The 16,811-nt window shown below is 38.6% G+C and overlaps 1 protein-coding gene across 2 annotated transcripts in view; it reads left to right on the top strand.

Moving 5' to 3' along the window:
• The window catches only part of ASCC3 (activating signal cointegrator 1 complex subunit 3), a 307,731-nt gene extending 291,189 nt beyond the window's left edge, over nucleotides 1-16,542 (top strand). For both annotated transcript variants that reach the window (XM_075414315.1, XM_075414316.1), the window contains exons 38-42: nucleotides 6,362-6,513; nucleotides 7,029-7,179; nucleotides 12,918-13,124; nucleotides 15,084-15,259; nucleotides 15,358-16,542. In XM_075414315.1, the coding sequence (XP_075270430.1) occupies nucleotides 6,362-6,513; nucleotides 7,029-7,179; nucleotides 12,918-13,124; nucleotides 15,084-15,259; nucleotides 15,358-15,505 (834 nt within the window). In that variant the 3' untranslated portion in view covers nucleotides 15,506-16,542. The remainder of the gene's footprint in view (nucleotides 1-6,361; nucleotides 6,514-7,028; nucleotides 7,180-12,917; nucleotides 13,125-15,083; nucleotides 15,260-15,357) is intronic.
• Nucleotides 16,543-16,811: the final 269 nt, after the last annotated feature.

Consider the following 16,811-nt stretch of genomic DNA (forward strand, 5'->3'; position numbering starts at 1 on the left):
TCATATTTCTAGCTGAAGTCTGTTCCTAGACAATAGAACTTACGTTAGCATGCAGCGAAGACATGAGTGTGGATATTTTGATTATTTGATATTGGAATAGTATATACAAATAAATTCAGGTGCAAAAATAGGTACAAAACCCAACCAGCCCTAGATCCACTTTTTGGTGTAACTGTGCAATAACACTTTGAAGTATTTTAGTCTTACACAGTTTATTTCTTTTAAATTATTGTTTCCTTCCTCAAAGTATCACTGCAGAAGGAGACTTGTATTTGGCCGAGAATGTGTTGGATTTACTTTACATAAACTTTCAAGTCTAAGGTGAATGTCATTCTGCATAGAGGGCTGTAGACATTAGTAAAACAACAGAATCACAGAACAGTAGATGTTGGAAGGGACCTCTGTGGGTCATCTAGTCCAACCCCCCTGCCGAAGCAGGGTCACCTACAACAGGCTTCACAGGACCTTGTCCAGGCAGGTCTTGAATATCTCCAGAGAAGAAGAATCCACTACCTCTCTCAGCAGCCTCTTGCAGTGCTCCGTCACCCTCAGAGTGAAGAAGTTCTTCCTCATGTTCTGACGGAACTTCCTGTGCTTCAGTTTGTGCCCATTTCCCCTCGTCCTGTTGCTGGGCACCACTGAAAAGAGTCTGGCCCCATCCTCCTGACACCCACCCTTCAGATATTTATAGGCATTTATTAGGTCCCCTCGCAGCCTTCTCTTCTTCAGGCTGAACAAGCCCAGTTCCCTCAACCTCTCCTCATAGGAGAGATGCTCCAGTCCCCTCATCATCCTCGTAGCCCTCCGCTGGACTCTCTCCAGTAGCTCCTCATCTTTCCTGAACTGGGGAGCCCAGAACTGGACACAGTACTCCAGATGAGGCCTCACCAGGGTAGTGTAGAGGGGAAGGAGAACCTCCCTCGACCTACTGGCCACACTCTTCCTAATGCACCCCAGGATCCCGTTAGCCTTCTTGGCAGCCAGGGCACACTGCTGTCTCATGAACCTCCAATTTCCTGAATGAAGGCACTCAAGAAAGTGTTGTAGTCTGTGAAGTACTGATACAAGAAATAAAATTAATCTTTTAAGAGTGGAGAAATTTGAACCATGTAGCTCACCATGAGTACTCCTGATGTTTCAGCCCCCATCCACCAAGTCATTACCACCAGTGGCATCACTGTGGGCAGTGGACTTTCAGCTGAGTAATCACAGATGTAATTCTCAGCCACAGTGGCACTTCTTACAGTACCTTAGTCTCCTTAGCTAACCTCTGTATCCAGAGCGGTTATCATTTGTCATTTAGCATCATTGCTACTTTCCTTAAATATAATTTAGACACAAAATATTGACATTTATATTTACAATACAGTTACATTTATATTTACAGTATTTTAGTAGAAATGCTTAGTATATTCAGAGTTCTATGACAGGTGACTTCAAACAGAAGAAGAAATTATGCCTAGCTATATGCAGTCTCTGTTAATAAGATTCAAGCTGTTTAATTTTAACACTTCAATAACTTATCTTAAAGGAAAAAGCTATTTCAGTCATTTGAGTAGATCAGAAATTCTGCCAGTTGTAAAGTCTCTGTTCCCCTGCCACCCAGCCAGTCATACAAGAGTATATCTGGCTTTCGAATGAAGGATGTGAAAGTAATACCAAAAACAGTGTTAAAATATTGCAAAAAGTTTCTAAAATAAAGGATATTTCAGTTGCTAGACATATCTCCTACATGGTTTAGGGGTGAGTAGGTGGATATGTTCATTATGGAACAGTTTAGTGTCTGTTATTTTGAGCCCGTATTCGAAGTGCTTAAAACCACCCGAGAAAGGCAATGTTTTGCTGTCAGTGTGTTTTGCTATCAATGTTTTGCTATTAGTGAGTGTGCCACACACTCACCTCTCCCACGTCCCACCTCCATCTTTGCTTCGCCTCAAAGTAAGGAATTATAAATCATAATTTAAATTCCAAGCATGGGTATTAACTTTGGCCAAAAAGAGACAGATTGTAAATTCTTAGCTTCATGTTAGACCAGAAAGGTACAATTTCATCAGTTTAAATAATTCAGTACTTAAGGATAACCAACCACTGCTCCTGAAAATAAGATGATGGAAACTTTCATAATAGATGCTGAAGGTTTTCTGTTAATGCACTCCTGGAATGAAGAAAGAAATAGCAAGATTTTGATCCAAACATTTTGACATTCAATTCTGAATATCATCAAAATGAAAATTTTTGCCATACCTGACAGGTATACCTATGTCAATCAGTTACTGAGCATCAGCATTTTTGTTCTGCCCCTGCCATGGTTTATAGCTTGTTGCTTCCCATGTTGGTACAAGTCAAGCTCTTTTCGATAACAACAGACAAAATGTTAAAGGATATGTCACTAACTGCTATTATTACTTTGTGGTTGTCCAACTATGACACTTGAAAGGCTTAAAAGGTAACGCCTGATTCTTTGGTTAAAACCCATCAGTATAGGCCTCTGCTTTTGTTCTCCTAAGTGCAGGAATAGGCCCAAGTGAGATCACGATAAACATATTTTTTATTATAACAAGCAATATTTTCCTTGATTCCATCTATTTACCCCATCTTTTCTACTTTAGGTTAAAAAGTGGTGGGCTTAGGGCTTTTTTTATTTAAACTTGTTGGTTTACCAGAAAATATTTGTATGTTTTTTTCTGTAAGTCAAAGCAACTTTATAGTTTTGTTGTTTCACTTCTTGCACTCACTGTCCTCTTAATTTTTTTTCTGTGATTAAATTATCCTGTCTTGGAGTGCACTTCTGAGGCAGCAGTTAGAAGGCAAATTCATTTGTGCCATTTTGCAGTTTAGAATAATGTTCTTAATCTCTTCCAGCCATATCACCTATAAGGTATTTAGAAATTACTCACTTCTTTGCCAAATAAGAGTTGAATTTAAGAAGCCACAAATTTCTAGAAAATTATGCTGGTTTGTAGTTAAAAGAACCAACAACAAACCAAACAAACAGCAACTGGAGAAACCAGAGACTAAATGTTATTATCAGATAACATAAATATTAAATATTTATCTTTTTTTCTTTTGTCTTTTATATTATTTATTTTGTTGATACATTTTATGTAGCTAATCTGGAGATAGGGGAATGACTCAGTTTGTTACCTTGAGTATTTATAGGAATTTCAATAACCATTTAATTATCAAGCATCTGTGTGTTTTACACTTAGATGAAAATGAAACGTGTGCAGGTTTCCAAGGCAGCAGATGAAACAAGCCAACTTCACCATTGTTCTGACTTTTTCACAATGTCACTGTCTTGGATTTCACATCCAGATAGAGATGCTGTGAATAAATTCTATGGGTGAAGAAGCAGAAAATAAGGAGGAAAAGAGGATTTGCCATGTGGATTCATTATAACAATGTGGAACACAGTGTCTCACACATACAGGCTTTCCTCACTCCCTACGGGATATCTATCTGTGGGCCTCTATCAATTTCTAGGAGATTTTCGAGGTTGAAAGGATCCTCCAGTTAATTTCAGTGTATAGCTTGTTTTAGATTTATCTTTCTCTTACGTCTTCTCTCTTCCTTTTCCCCTTTTAAAACCTCTGTTAAAAGTGGTGGGGGTAGGGGAATAGATTTAAAAAGAAAAAAAAAAGCTATGAAAACAGTGTTACACATGTATCCTCAGAAGCATTTTATAAAAATACCACTGCTTCATGCTGACTAACAATACAACTTACTGTATTATTCTTGCTGCTCATGGAACGGACAGGACATCCATGCACCCATTATTCTTCACGTATATACAGCGGTCTCAACATTGAGGAACATGACATTTCGGGCTGTGTCAGAATAGCAGAAAGGAAGGAACAAGAACCAGGTAGTGGAGAATAGGAGACAGATACCACATTGTCTGAGCAACACACTCAGAGACAGGGGCTGTACCGTATGTGTAGGCTTCAATATATTTTAAAATGTGGAAGTGGGTAAAAGAGCGATTCGCCCTGCAAGTTTAGAAGACGGACTTCACTCTGATACATGCTGAGAAGAATTCCTTCTTTATCTGATTAAAAATCATGTGAACCAACATGTAAATCTACAGGCCATGAAGCTGCTCCTTTCAAATGTGATTTCTAACATAATTTTATTTTCTCTTCAGTAAAAATAATCGTGCCTGGAAATTACCTTGGGCAAGCCAAGTGAAAAGACAGAAAAAGCAAACCATGAATGTTGTGCTGTGAGGCATTATTTCTAGGGTCACTAGGAATGTTATTAGAGTGTTGCATGGTGCTATGGCTCTTCCTTCGAAAAAGACAAGTTGAATGTTAAATCTAGATCTTTATCGGCTGAAAGGCACTTTATCCACAATTCATGAGAAATGAGACAACATTTGTGTAATACAGGGTAACACTTTAAATATTTTTCTAAGTGTTACTGACCTTATCACTCTGATCTGGAATAAAACCTGTTGAAATTGCATTGTAAACTGCTAAAATAAACTGTGTAACTGGCCAGGACTGAAACTAACTTGTGTCTTTAAACTCAGTATTTCTCCAGAATCGGTGTAATTTAATTGAAATAGCTCTGCATGTGTAAACAAGTCCTTTGTTTAAAGAAGATTTCACTGTTTAGTTTGCCTTAAGTAAATGCTGCCTTTTGTTTGTCTGTAAAACATTTGATTAAATGTAAAGACTTACATAGACAGCTTCTCCTCATTACACCAGTGGCTGGAAAAGAAGTTAAAATGATGCAGGTGTCTGCTATCTGCGGAAGTATCAAACAATATCATTTGTCTTTAAAAGAAAAACCCATGGAAACATCTTAAGCCTAGTCCTAAAACCAAACTCCAACTCCTAATATCAAGAAAATTACATTTAAAGAAGCATTGAAACTTCAATATACCAGTCTCTTTTTATGCTTTCTTAAAAAACAATTTCTAGTATTTTAGTCAAACTCCAAATTTCCTACATGGCAGACTGCTTTTAAATACATTACGTTCTACTGAATTAGAGTGTTGTAATATGATGAGCCGCACTTTATTATGATCCTAATGGTATTAAACAACAAAAAAAGCAAGACAACAAACATATTATAGCATAATTGTCTTCACCAACTGAAATGCTTCTGGAAATTGTAATGATCATTTCAATGTACTCTAGACAGGGTGAAAAGTATACCATATATTCAAATAATCACATTTACTATTTGAAAAAAATTGCTGAAGCCAAAAGCTCATGTCTGATCCTTTCTCCTTTGGAAGAACTCTTAAACTCTCTTTCAGACTAACCAAACAGCATTTAAGTCCATTCAGGGAAAAAGCAAGCATAACAACGTTTTCATGCCAACAGGGCCACTCACAGTGCACAATCCATAATGAATTTTGCAGATTTAGATCTTTCTGCTGATGATACCTGTAGTATACATCTTACTTGTATTGTCTAAAACACAGTAAGCAGAAATGGAATAGCAACTCACGAGACACGGAAGGCAGGATGATCGTGAACACTTTAAAGTGTGGTGTGTAGCTGGATAGGGGTTTTTTTGTTTGCTTGGGTTTTTTATGTACTTTGGGAAAGTTTTTCAGATTCAGGGTAGAGATGCCAAAAGAGAGACAGCCAGGCATCCCTCGTTCTCAAGACAATCAACTGTTTACAATGCAAAGGGTGAAATCCATGTCATTTCTGACTGTTCTTCCTCACCCTACGTAAACTATTAGCTGTGGTGTAATCTTTCTTCAAGGTTTCAAGTTAGGTGTCGGTGTTGAACAAAATCTCAAAAATGCTCATTAAGCTAAATTTCAGGAGTTTTATCTAGTCCAATTCAAGAGATTTTTTAAGTCCTTAGATTAAAATAGGAAAAATAACTGCTATTAATAAGTGGCTTTAGTATTAATTTTTGAACAAATGTAAATATGTTGTTGCTGTTCTTAAATAGTTCCAAGATTTTTTTAATAAATATGCAATTCTGGCAAAGCTCTCACGTCAAAATATATACCAATACTGCAGTTAATTGTAACCTCTTCCTTTACAGTACACTTTGAGATTTATTCCTTTCATTCGGAATTGGATTATGTAAAAGAGAGGTTATTTGTAAGGAAAAGATCTCACATTCTGCTCTCACCCCCAAAAACACGGTGTAAATTACCTTTTCAAGGGTAGGAGTTGATGATGATGATGCAGGATTTAATCCATCTTTTTTCAAGGTTAATTCAAAAGGTGCCTACTGCCATCAGTAGAGGTCGAAGTAAATTCCTGTATTGGTTAAAGGCCTAGAAAATCCTGTATGTTAAACATGAAATAAATGCTTTTACTTGTGTGAATGAGGTATACAATTATACTTACATTCTCTTTATTTTGTATATGTCTCCTTTGATTAGGCGATGCTGGATATTGCAGCACATCATGGCTGGCTGGTGACTGCTCTGAATATAACCAGTCTGGTGCAGATGGTGGTTCAGGGTCGATGGATACGTGACTCTTCCCTGCTTACTTTGCCCAATATAGAGCCACAACACCTTTACCTTTTTCGGTATGTAATTCTTCTAAGCATTTGCAGGTTTGCAATTTCATTCCACCTCTGACTGTTGATTGTGTTTGAATGTCATTGTTGTGCCTGAGAATGTTCGTTAACACATCAGAAGCAGAACTCATTCTTCCACAGTGATGCTTTCCCAAATGGAGTTTCTGGTTATGTTTTCAATATTCATTGATTAATTAATCCCCACAGGTTATTTTGAGAACCATGATTGCAGACAAATTAACAAGAGATCACTGGAAGGGTTCCAACTCCTAACAAATCTAACTCTGTATATTAATTATAATTATCTCTTTATTTTAATCCATTATAAAAATACGTTAATATCCATCTTAATACCATAGATAATGCTAAGCTCTGTAGATGCCTAGACGGTGCAGTAATTAATGCCACGCAAAAACAAATGACCAGCATTTAATAACAGAAACCAGTATCAAGTTTTACCACCAATACAACTGAAAACAACTCTGCTTTCCTTTCCTGGGCATATATTTTGCTGTTTGTATCAGGAAGTGGAGCCAAGGCAAAAGGAAGAGTGTGCATGGAGGTTACCAAGGACCTGTCGAGTGTCTTCCCGAACTAATGGCTGCCTGCGAAGGAAAAGAGAATGTTTTTGCTTCCATTGTGGACAGTGAATTGCAAACAGCACACATTTCACAGGTAATACTTTCTATCCGTGGTCGTTATCAAGGTGATTGGAAAAGAAGAGTAGTTGGGAAAAGAAAAACTCTCTTCCCTTCAGCAAATACCATGTGATGTTCTGTATAAAGTGCAACACATTCATTGCTCTAATTTTAAGGCACTGCTAGCTTTACAGGGATTCTTCTCTGCCGTTTTCTTAATATTATTTTCACTTATTCCCTGCTAACCAGCAACAGAGTCTAGTTTATGGCTGGTATTACCACATCTCTTTGCTCTAAAGATGCTTCTCTGGGTCATTCAATCTGCTGAGTGTTATCCACCTTTTCGTAGCCAGCTATGCACTAGGAATACATGCATTGCAAATGTCATCGTAGCTGCTCTCTGAAGTGGTCTGTCAAACACCATTTTTTTCTGACAATACCCTTAGTAAAAGATCCAGCACTCATTTTCTGTCTGAAACAGAAAAAGCAGATGAAATTTTCACATATCACAGGGGGAAGAAGAAAAAAATATTATCTCAAAATGTTGAGGCTTCTGGTGCCTTATTTTCAGTTTGGTTTTCAAGCCATTTCCAGCAAAGGGGAGCTATATTCCATAGTGTTCATCACATGCTGAGCCTGTTGATTTCAAATAAATGTACAAAAGATGAAAACTTCAAAAGCTATACTTCAAATGGTTTTTTATTTGAATATTTAACAGGACAACAATATGTCCTGTGTTTGACTGTTCAGCTTCAGTTAAACCTTTTACTGGTATGCAAACAAGAAGAAAAGTACTTAAATGTCTATAACAGACATCTGCATTTGTAACTAAATTAACGTCAAAATTTTGAATTAAGAAAATGTATTGACATCAAAACAAGGCTTCCTTTAACAACAGATTTCTAACATAATACACATTGATTTCAGTCCAACTTTCAGATGTGATAAAAAATTAGAACACTGTTATAATTAGTTCAGGGAGAACTCAGAAGTAAACTTACTTAATTTATTTGCATAAATTGCCATTCTGTTATCTTTAAAAGCAAATGCAAATTGGCTCTGTCTGATATGATGATGGTTATTTGGCTCAAAAGTGCTTCAATTTGCGTAGCAATCTGGTGTCGTCTCTGCAGTGAGGCGATCCCAGGTAACATACAAATCCTGAATTATTCCAGAAATTAGTATGTTTAAAGCATCAATTTAAGTGCTAATTGCAGTAGTAATGAGAAAAAGCAGTACTACTGTGAGATTTGCATCTACTGCCCCATCAGTATGCCTGGAACGGCTGCTGACTGGCAGAGGATTTGGCTGCTAATTAAATAATTGTATGCATGGCAGTGTTCTCGTCTGATTCAATAGATGAAGATTAATCCTCAGATAAATATGTTTGGCTGGTATTGAAATGTCTTAGCAGTTTCTTCAAAAATAGCTTATGTGTATGTGGTGTGTACGTTCACACTGTGAATGACTCTGTGCCTCTGTAAGTCTATGTTTGTAAATACAGATGCATATAAGAGGGAAAAACATAATGCCTTAACGTCATGTAAGGAGAAAGTTTCATTTCTGTGAGTTGGGAATGGCCGTACTGGGTATAGCAAAGCCGTGACCATATTATGCAGGTCTTTGCAAATGTGAAACATTTATACCGACATTTTATATTCTTTATGGCACTTTTTTTTCAGGAAAAAACTTATTGTAATACCTTGTAGCAAATTAAAATTCATATTGAGACTGCCTGTTGAGTGCCTTCATGTGTAAAGTCCCTCAATGCACACTTAGAAAGGGGCCAACCAAAAGAAAAATTCTTCAATTAATAATGCATCTTTATGATATATTTTCTATAATGAAAGAATATAAGATTACAGATTCTAAGCTTAGAATTCTGGCACCAGGCCTGAACAAAGTCAAATAAAGTGGTAAGTACACCACTAACTTGCCAATAACATTATTTTCCTAACAAAACTTTTAGTTCTCACTCACAGTATACTGAACCTATATCTTAAACCTGTTACTAGCATGAAACTAGTAAAACCAGCTTGAGCTTTACAGAAATTTGAGGCAGACAGGAGAAGGAAGAAATTTCACATTTGGAAAGAAGAAAATGTCTTTTAGGCACATTGGTAATTAATTTTTAAATAGCAGCTCTTGAAGCCGCTTGTGGGTTTGGAATATTAGGCTAAGTCCTGGGGAGACAGATTATTGGCAAAAATGCTAATGATGTTATCAAAGGTTCATGAAAAATTTCTCATGTGATTATGATTTGAATCTATGGGTTTGGTAGGTAAATAGTATATATGTACGTGCACATATTGGGCATGTTGATATAGTTAAAAGGAGATAATATGTGCTTGTGTCATCCTATACAGCAAAAAACCAGTAACGTTGTCAAGAAATACCGAAGTGATGAGGGAGCCTGAGTTTAGTTTTCCAAAAGTTAGTTATAATCCCAAACCTCATTGAAAGTCAGCAGGGCTTTAAAAGCTGCCAGCCTAAATTCAAAAACTGTTTAGACTGTAACTGATCTTTGACCTAAGCTCCATGTTTGTTTCAGTGGTTCATTCTGAATCATATTTCTTTAACAAATCTTTTGCAGTTTCTAAGTCACTTAGGCACTGGGCACCTTTTAAAATACTGAGCTGATATTTAGATTATCAAAAGAGAAAAAAGAAACCTCAAAATCAGAAAAAAAAAATATTATCCCTACCGTAGTATTAGCTGCTTTTACTCTGGAAGAATCTGTGTTGCTATAATCTTCTTTTTCATTTTCAGCTACTAGTACTTGACTTTTTTCTTCAGTAAGAAAAGCGTTTCTTCTTTTTCTCCACGTTGCATGGATGATAAAAAGGCAGCCTGCTGTCCAGACTGTATCAGTGATCAAGCAGTACTAACTCTGCCTTTGATTTTCAAATACACAAGGCCTGGAGAGCGGCATATTACAACTACATTCTTATCTAATTAGAAAGTTACTCAGAGTTACTTTGTTTTGTTTGCACTGTAAGAGCTACGTGAGGACATGACAGCCTTTGACAAATAGAATATGTTGGGGTTGAGCAGTATAAACCAGACGAAATCGTAGTCGTCAACAGAGCAACAGGTAACGCCACTAAAGGAGTTAATACATTATGATTGCTGCTGAAATTAAACTTTGTTATAACATAACTGTAGCAGGTCATGTCCTGTGAGGTACTACACATGAAAGTTTTCCAGGTGAATGATATCTAAATGATAACCCAAGGGGTGAGCACCGGGTTGGTGCATATTGGGGTGCCTCTAACTGAGCGCAACAGAAGCACACATCACACAGTAGGTCTGTACAGTTCCTACAGTGAGCTTCTCTTACAAACCTTTACATTAAACATAAAATCATTTCCAAGTTAAGGTGTTACTACTCAAGTCGTCTCATCCAGTGTGGTCTGCTAGAAGTGATTTTAGTAGTGTCTTGTGTGTTAAACGTAGTGAATTCCTAGCAACAACTAATTAATTAAGAATGTCTGTGGTGTTTTTTCTCCTTCTTCAAGGTGCTGCCTTTTTTCTCCCCTTTTCCCTTTTAGAGCTGCCACAAAGAGGAATATCTTTTTCCTTAACGTTCTGGCTGTTTATTTTCTGTTAAAATTTTCCAGTCCTTTCTTAGCTAAGGTGCTTTTAAGAACACCAGTGCAATTCATTGGTGTCCCCTGTTTTCACACTCACAGCTGGCCCTCCCCACCGTCTCCACTGAACGGACACAGCTGTTGATGCAGCACACAGAAGAGGGGAGAGAGAGAGATTAATCTTAGCCTAAATCAGTTTTCTCATTTAGTTCAGCCAGGGTCTGCCAGTGCAGCCATTTTAATCCAAGACAAGTCTGCGCTGCAGCCGAAATGGGCAGTCCTGCCCTCCTCGTGCCACTCTCACCTCTCCTGACCTGGCTCACTGCACAGCTGCACGAACACAGTGGCTGGTTCGGGCGAGGAGGTGGGAACAAGCGTCTAGGGACGAGGGGAGGAGGGCTCGCACCAGCCCGCACGCTGACAGCCAGAATGGCCCGTAGCCAAGTGGCTACGTGAATGCTTGTGCCAGCAGGGAAGGAGGCTGGACCGCGGCTCTCAGTGGCACCGAAGGCGCATGCTTATTCAGAGTACTCGCAGGATTAGAGAATATGCTTCCACAGGCAGCTTTAAGCTGATCTAAGTTCATGCTGTCACCGAAACGATTAGCAAGCTGATCCATCGAGCTGCACAATCACGGTATGGCAGTGGGTGGAGGGGAGGGGGTGGCTACCTGGCGAGGAGGATGTTCAAGAGAGCGACGGCCCCACCGTTTCCTACGGCAGCACAGTCTTAGGTCTGCTTACCCTGGCTGCTGTAGCCCTAATTATGTATTAACATACATCATTGTAGTCAGTATGAGTCATGGCAATGGTGGCTCCAAAAAGCAAACTGAGCTTTTATTAGGGCTCTAGGCCTTACAGCACAGAAAAAGTAATCAGAGACGCATCAAGCACAATCTAAATGAAAATAGATTTTGTTGAAACACAGGATGGTCAAACCAATACATTAAAAATAAAATATGCTTTAGTCTTTTTCCAGATAAAACATTTCTGTTCCATGCCAGTATTGCCCATGCGGCTACGCTTACCCACTTCATTCCCACAAGTTCCCATTTTGACATCTGCTGGCTGTTTACCAACATGAATATTCTTTCCTACTTCCCACCATCTAGTTTTTCATATGTGTTGTTTGAAAACATGGGTGAAGTGCTGGTTCCAATTTTGGTTTGGGGGTGGAGTGGAAGAAGAGCAGGGCAGAGTGTGGTTCTTGGGTTTTTGTTTGTTTTTCTTCCAGTGCCAGCCTCATCTATCTTTTTCAGCCATAGTGAGGCCACAAATCACTGCTTCCATTCCGCAGCCCATTTTTCCATTTCCTCATCCTAACAAATTTCATGGAGTGAACATGCTGATTTTCTTTTTACTAAATGAAAGCCTGCATTAGTCCTCTCCATTTCTGTCACAGCTGCTCAGAGCTGCTTTTCCTTGGCTGATGGAGACCAAAATGAAAGACACATAGGGCTGCATTTTCAGGATGCCTCTTTAAGGTTGAAGAGAGTGTGACGTTCAGCTACACAAATTGTATGCCTCCGCCAACAGTTCTCTGTATAAGGATGAGAGAAGGTTGAGGACCTGTTGCAGTCCACGAAAAACCACAGACACTTAAGATTCCTTAGGAGGATTGTAAGAAGGAGGATTCATGAAGATCGATGCAAGAAAACTTTAAAAAAAACCTCAGGATAACTTTGGATAAGCAGCTGAACTTTTGGTTAATTATCTGAACTGATCCTCGGAACTCTCTGAGGTTTGCCCATTGCTAATTAGCACTGCAGTGACTTGTTCTTTATGGATTATGCTAAGGAAGTTTAATTTAAAACTTAATTATACTAGTTTTTAAGTGGCTTATAGGGAAAAAATACTTTAATCAGGAGTGGTAAGGAATTTTTCCTGTGTTCAGACGTCAGTAGTCTTAGTGAGGCATGTGTAACGTGCTTGAGGAGTTTCACATTTTTTTGATTTGCTTAGAAGAAAGTAGAGTGAGACATTAATGAGAAGTATTTTACTCTTATGATTGAGAGTTTTACTATTACGCATTATATTCTAATACATAATAAGTTATTATTATACATAATAAGTTATTATATAGAAAAAATATGTAGACTGCACATTGAATTGTTATTGTTACAATGACAATGGTCTGAGTTGTGTAGATTGTCTTGTGATCCACGGGGTTCTGGTTTTTTCTACAGGCTTGGAATTTCTTGTGCCGTTTGCCAATCCTAAATGTCAGCCTGAGCATTAAGGGCTCTTGGGATGACCCAGTTCAGCCACAGAGCGAGGTGCCTGTTCCTGCTTGGCCAACTGACGCGCGAGATGACAGAAAATGGATCAAATTACACGCTGATCAGGAGTATGTGCTCCAAATCCATCTGCAGAGAACCCAGATGGGGTATCAGGTAGATTAATTTATCATTTCCTTCCCAAGTGCACAAGTTTCCAATAATCCATTCACAGTATCGATAATGCTTTATACAGCCTAACAGGGGGTTTTATGGTTTAAGTAAATTATAAACACTTTCAAAGCCTTTTCTGTGCTGGTAATGAAGCAAACGGTTTTTCAGGTTGCAATAGGATAGTAAATAGACTCTTAAGGTAAAATCCTAGACCAATTCAAGTCAATGAAAAAAATCTCTCATATTTTACAAACCAAAAACTCATAAAGTTCTTCTGCTTGGGTACTACAAGCTGTGACAGTAGAGATGAGAACTTCACAGGCAGTACTTAAGTACTCGCCAGCCCCCAACTCATACCACAAATACTGTTACATGTTCTGCTTCCCCAAACCAGTTTATAAGCTGCCCTGTTGTATTCCCATGTAGCTCCAATCTGCATACCAGACCCATACCTATAAATGTGTTTCTACTCATAACACATCTTCAGGCCTTTACTGAGGATGTTTTCCTCATATTTTGCATGTGAAGCTTTTTTGAACAGCTCCTGGAACAACTTCTACATGCCATTCTTTTCCACATCCAAATTCCAGTCCCACCCTTTTGCCCAGTTAAAGCAGGTCCCATTTCCTCTTGGGCTGGTCATCTCACTGGGCCCTCAGCAATTCCTCGCGTGCCCAGGCAGGAACACCAGCAGCTACCCAGGCTTCCGACCGCTCTGCCCGTCGCAGCAGTAACTCCCTGTACCTGTTTGTCAGCTCTTGGAAGAGTTAAGACCATGCCTTCCCCATTGAAATCAGGCACTGCTGATGCTGTAGCTATCACTTACTTACAGATGCACTTTTTGTCATTTGCATACCATGAGTGGCATATTTACCACCATTATTGTAATTTCTCTAACATTTCAAACAACTAAGAGTGATAATTACCAGCATTTTTGTTAAGATACGAAGAAGAGTTAAAGATATAAGCAGAGAACAGTTTTAGATGTTAGTTCTGAGACTCTTCATTTTGATAAATCATAACGGAGATACACATGTTCTGTTGTAAATCCTGAAGTTAACTTACATTGATTAAAAGAATTACATTTGAAAAGTGTTCTTCTTTCCCAAAAGACTTCTTGTCCTGACTACATCAGGTTCACCTGATGGGGCTTCAAGGGGAGATTGTCTCATATGTGGAAGGAAAAAGAGTCAAAGCTCCTCCATAAGTCTTCCTATTTGCTGTGCCAGTTACTGACAGAGACTTTTCCTAACCAGAAGCCACGGAAAAGAAGGGAGCAGGAGCATTTCACGCAGCGATCACTGTTTTATAAACCTCTCATAGAATTTGATCCCTCTTTCGTAAGACACAGCTGGATGAAACCATTTCTGAAGCTACATTGCTATGGTGGTGCTTTTTCTTCTGTACAAATCTTCAGTAAAACCTTTCCATCTACAGAACACAAAATGAATGCTGACTCAGTGTGCATCATTACATCTTCAGCTGTCAGCAGTAAAGTCACTGTCTTGAACAAATCACTGAAATAATCTTCCTTTTTGCTATATCAACCTCACATACAGACTTGAAGTGCTGGTTTTGTCTTTACATTAATCTTGAACAATATTGTTTAGCATTATTTAAAGACACAGGTTTACAATGAACCCTTCTGCAGAGAATAGTATTTGGAATACAGTAGATGACATTACAAAAAAGGGAGCAGTATTTCCATTCAAGTTTTAGTAGCTTACAAAATAAGTGGAATAGCATCTCGTATTCTGGGTTTTTCTCTGTGGATTGAGATGCTACTATTTCTTAAAAACCCTTCATCTGGAAGAAGTAACAAAAATATTTTAGTCTGGCTAAATTATCATCTTATGTAAAAATTCACGACAATGCGTTTTTAAGGTGTTTTTCTTTTAAGGAAGAATGGCATTTTGGAAAGGTGATTTCTAGTTTTACTAAACTGTTTCTTTTCCCCCACAGGGAAAGCAAGACAGTAAAGCAGTGGCTCCTCGATTCCCCAAAGTTAAAGATGAAGGATGGTTTTTGATATTGGGAGAAGTTGATAAAAAAGAACTCATCGCCCTCAAGAGAACTGGATATGTCAGAAATCGAAATACCGTTTCTGTTGCTTTTTATACTCCAGAAACTCCTGGAAAGTATGACAAATTTACAAACTAAGTTCTCTTAAGAATTATCTTTTCCAAGTAGTCAAGACTGAATTTCCAAACTCATGATTCTGCTTTTTACGTTTTAGGTGTATCTACACATTGTATCTCATGAGTGACAGTTACCTTGGCATGGACCAACAGTACGACATTTACCTGAACATCACACCAGCAAGTACCTCAGCACAAGTCACAGCCGAGATGTCTGATGCCGTGAGTCGCCTGGCTCTGAAGTGAGGTGATTGGAAAAGTCCATTTAACAGAACTGGTCTTGCAGCGAAGACATCTGGCCCTTCTGGACATCCAAACATGCGTTTGCCTTAGTGGAACCAACTTCAAACCTCAAGACAGCGAGGAAATTGAAAGTGACTACTGTATTGACTCTGGTAACACAGAGTTAGCCACAGTGGCCTTACTGCTTTGTGAAGATTTGTCTTGTCTTGTTTCGTCTTTTCTTCTTTCAGAAGTCATGTTGTTAATTGGATTTTGACACATCAAAATCAAAAAGATATTGTAATTTGCGTAAATTTAGGGCTATAGTCTTCATTTTGAAAAGTGTTTTCTAGCCTGTGGATTAATGTAGTTTAAATAGTCAACTTCTTTAATTTGTAGGGAAAAATACAAAATTTGATCTAAAAACTGCTGCAAATATTGACAGATGTGTTATATTTCATGTTTAATAAAAAGAACTCCATAAGAATGTTTTGCATTAGATTTTTCAGTGTAAAATATGAGATATATAGTAACAAAAGCCTCCTCTTACGCAGACTACATTTTGAAGGCAATAATCTAAAAGAAAAATTTCACAAATTTCTGTTAATTATATATGCAGTAAATCTGGTAATAAAGGCACGCTACATAGTATAAAATATTTCCAGTATAGCCATGATGCAATCTATATTTATATATAAATATATATTTACAGAATGCTGAGCGAGTACTCGGAGGCAACATACTGCAAAAACATCATGCATCTTTATTCAGGTATACTAGACCTTAAACGGAATATTCCTATTTGAAATTGTTCAGCTTTGCATTTAGCTGACAAGCATTACCTCTCCAAGAGATCATTTTGCTATCATTTCTGTTGTCTTTCACCTGATGAAGGAATACAGCAGAGTTGTTGCCTGGAATCTTCCCCCCCCCCAAAAAAAAAGACACTGGTGGTGCTGCACCCACATAGAATCACAGGCTGGTTGAGGTTGGAAGGGACCTCTGCAGGCCATCTGGTCCAAGCCCCCCTGCTCAAGCAGGGCCACCTAGAGCCGGTTGCCCAGGACTGTGTCCAGATGGCTTTTTAATATCTCCAAGGAAGGAGACTCCACAACCTCTCTGGGCAACCTGTGCCAGTGCTCGGTCGCCCTCACAGTGGAAAAAAGTGTTTCCTGACGGTCAGAGGGAGCCTCCTGTGTTTCTGTTTGTGCCCATCGCCTCTTGTCCTGTCTCTGAGCACCTCCTGAAAAGAGCCTGGGTGTGTCTCCTTCACGTGCACCCCCCCAGGTATTTACATCCATTACATCCATGAGATCCCCCAGAGCCTGCT

The sequence above is a fragment of the Opisthocomus hoazin genome, chromosome 2, assembly GCF_030867145.1.
Source record: "Opisthocomus hoazin isolate bOpiHoa1 chromosome 2, bOpiHoa1.hap1, whole genome shotgun sequence".
In the NCBI taxonomy this organism is placed as follows: domain Eukaryota; kingdom Metazoa; phylum Chordata; class Aves; order Opisthocomiformes; family Opisthocomidae; genus Opisthocomus; species Opisthocomus hoazin.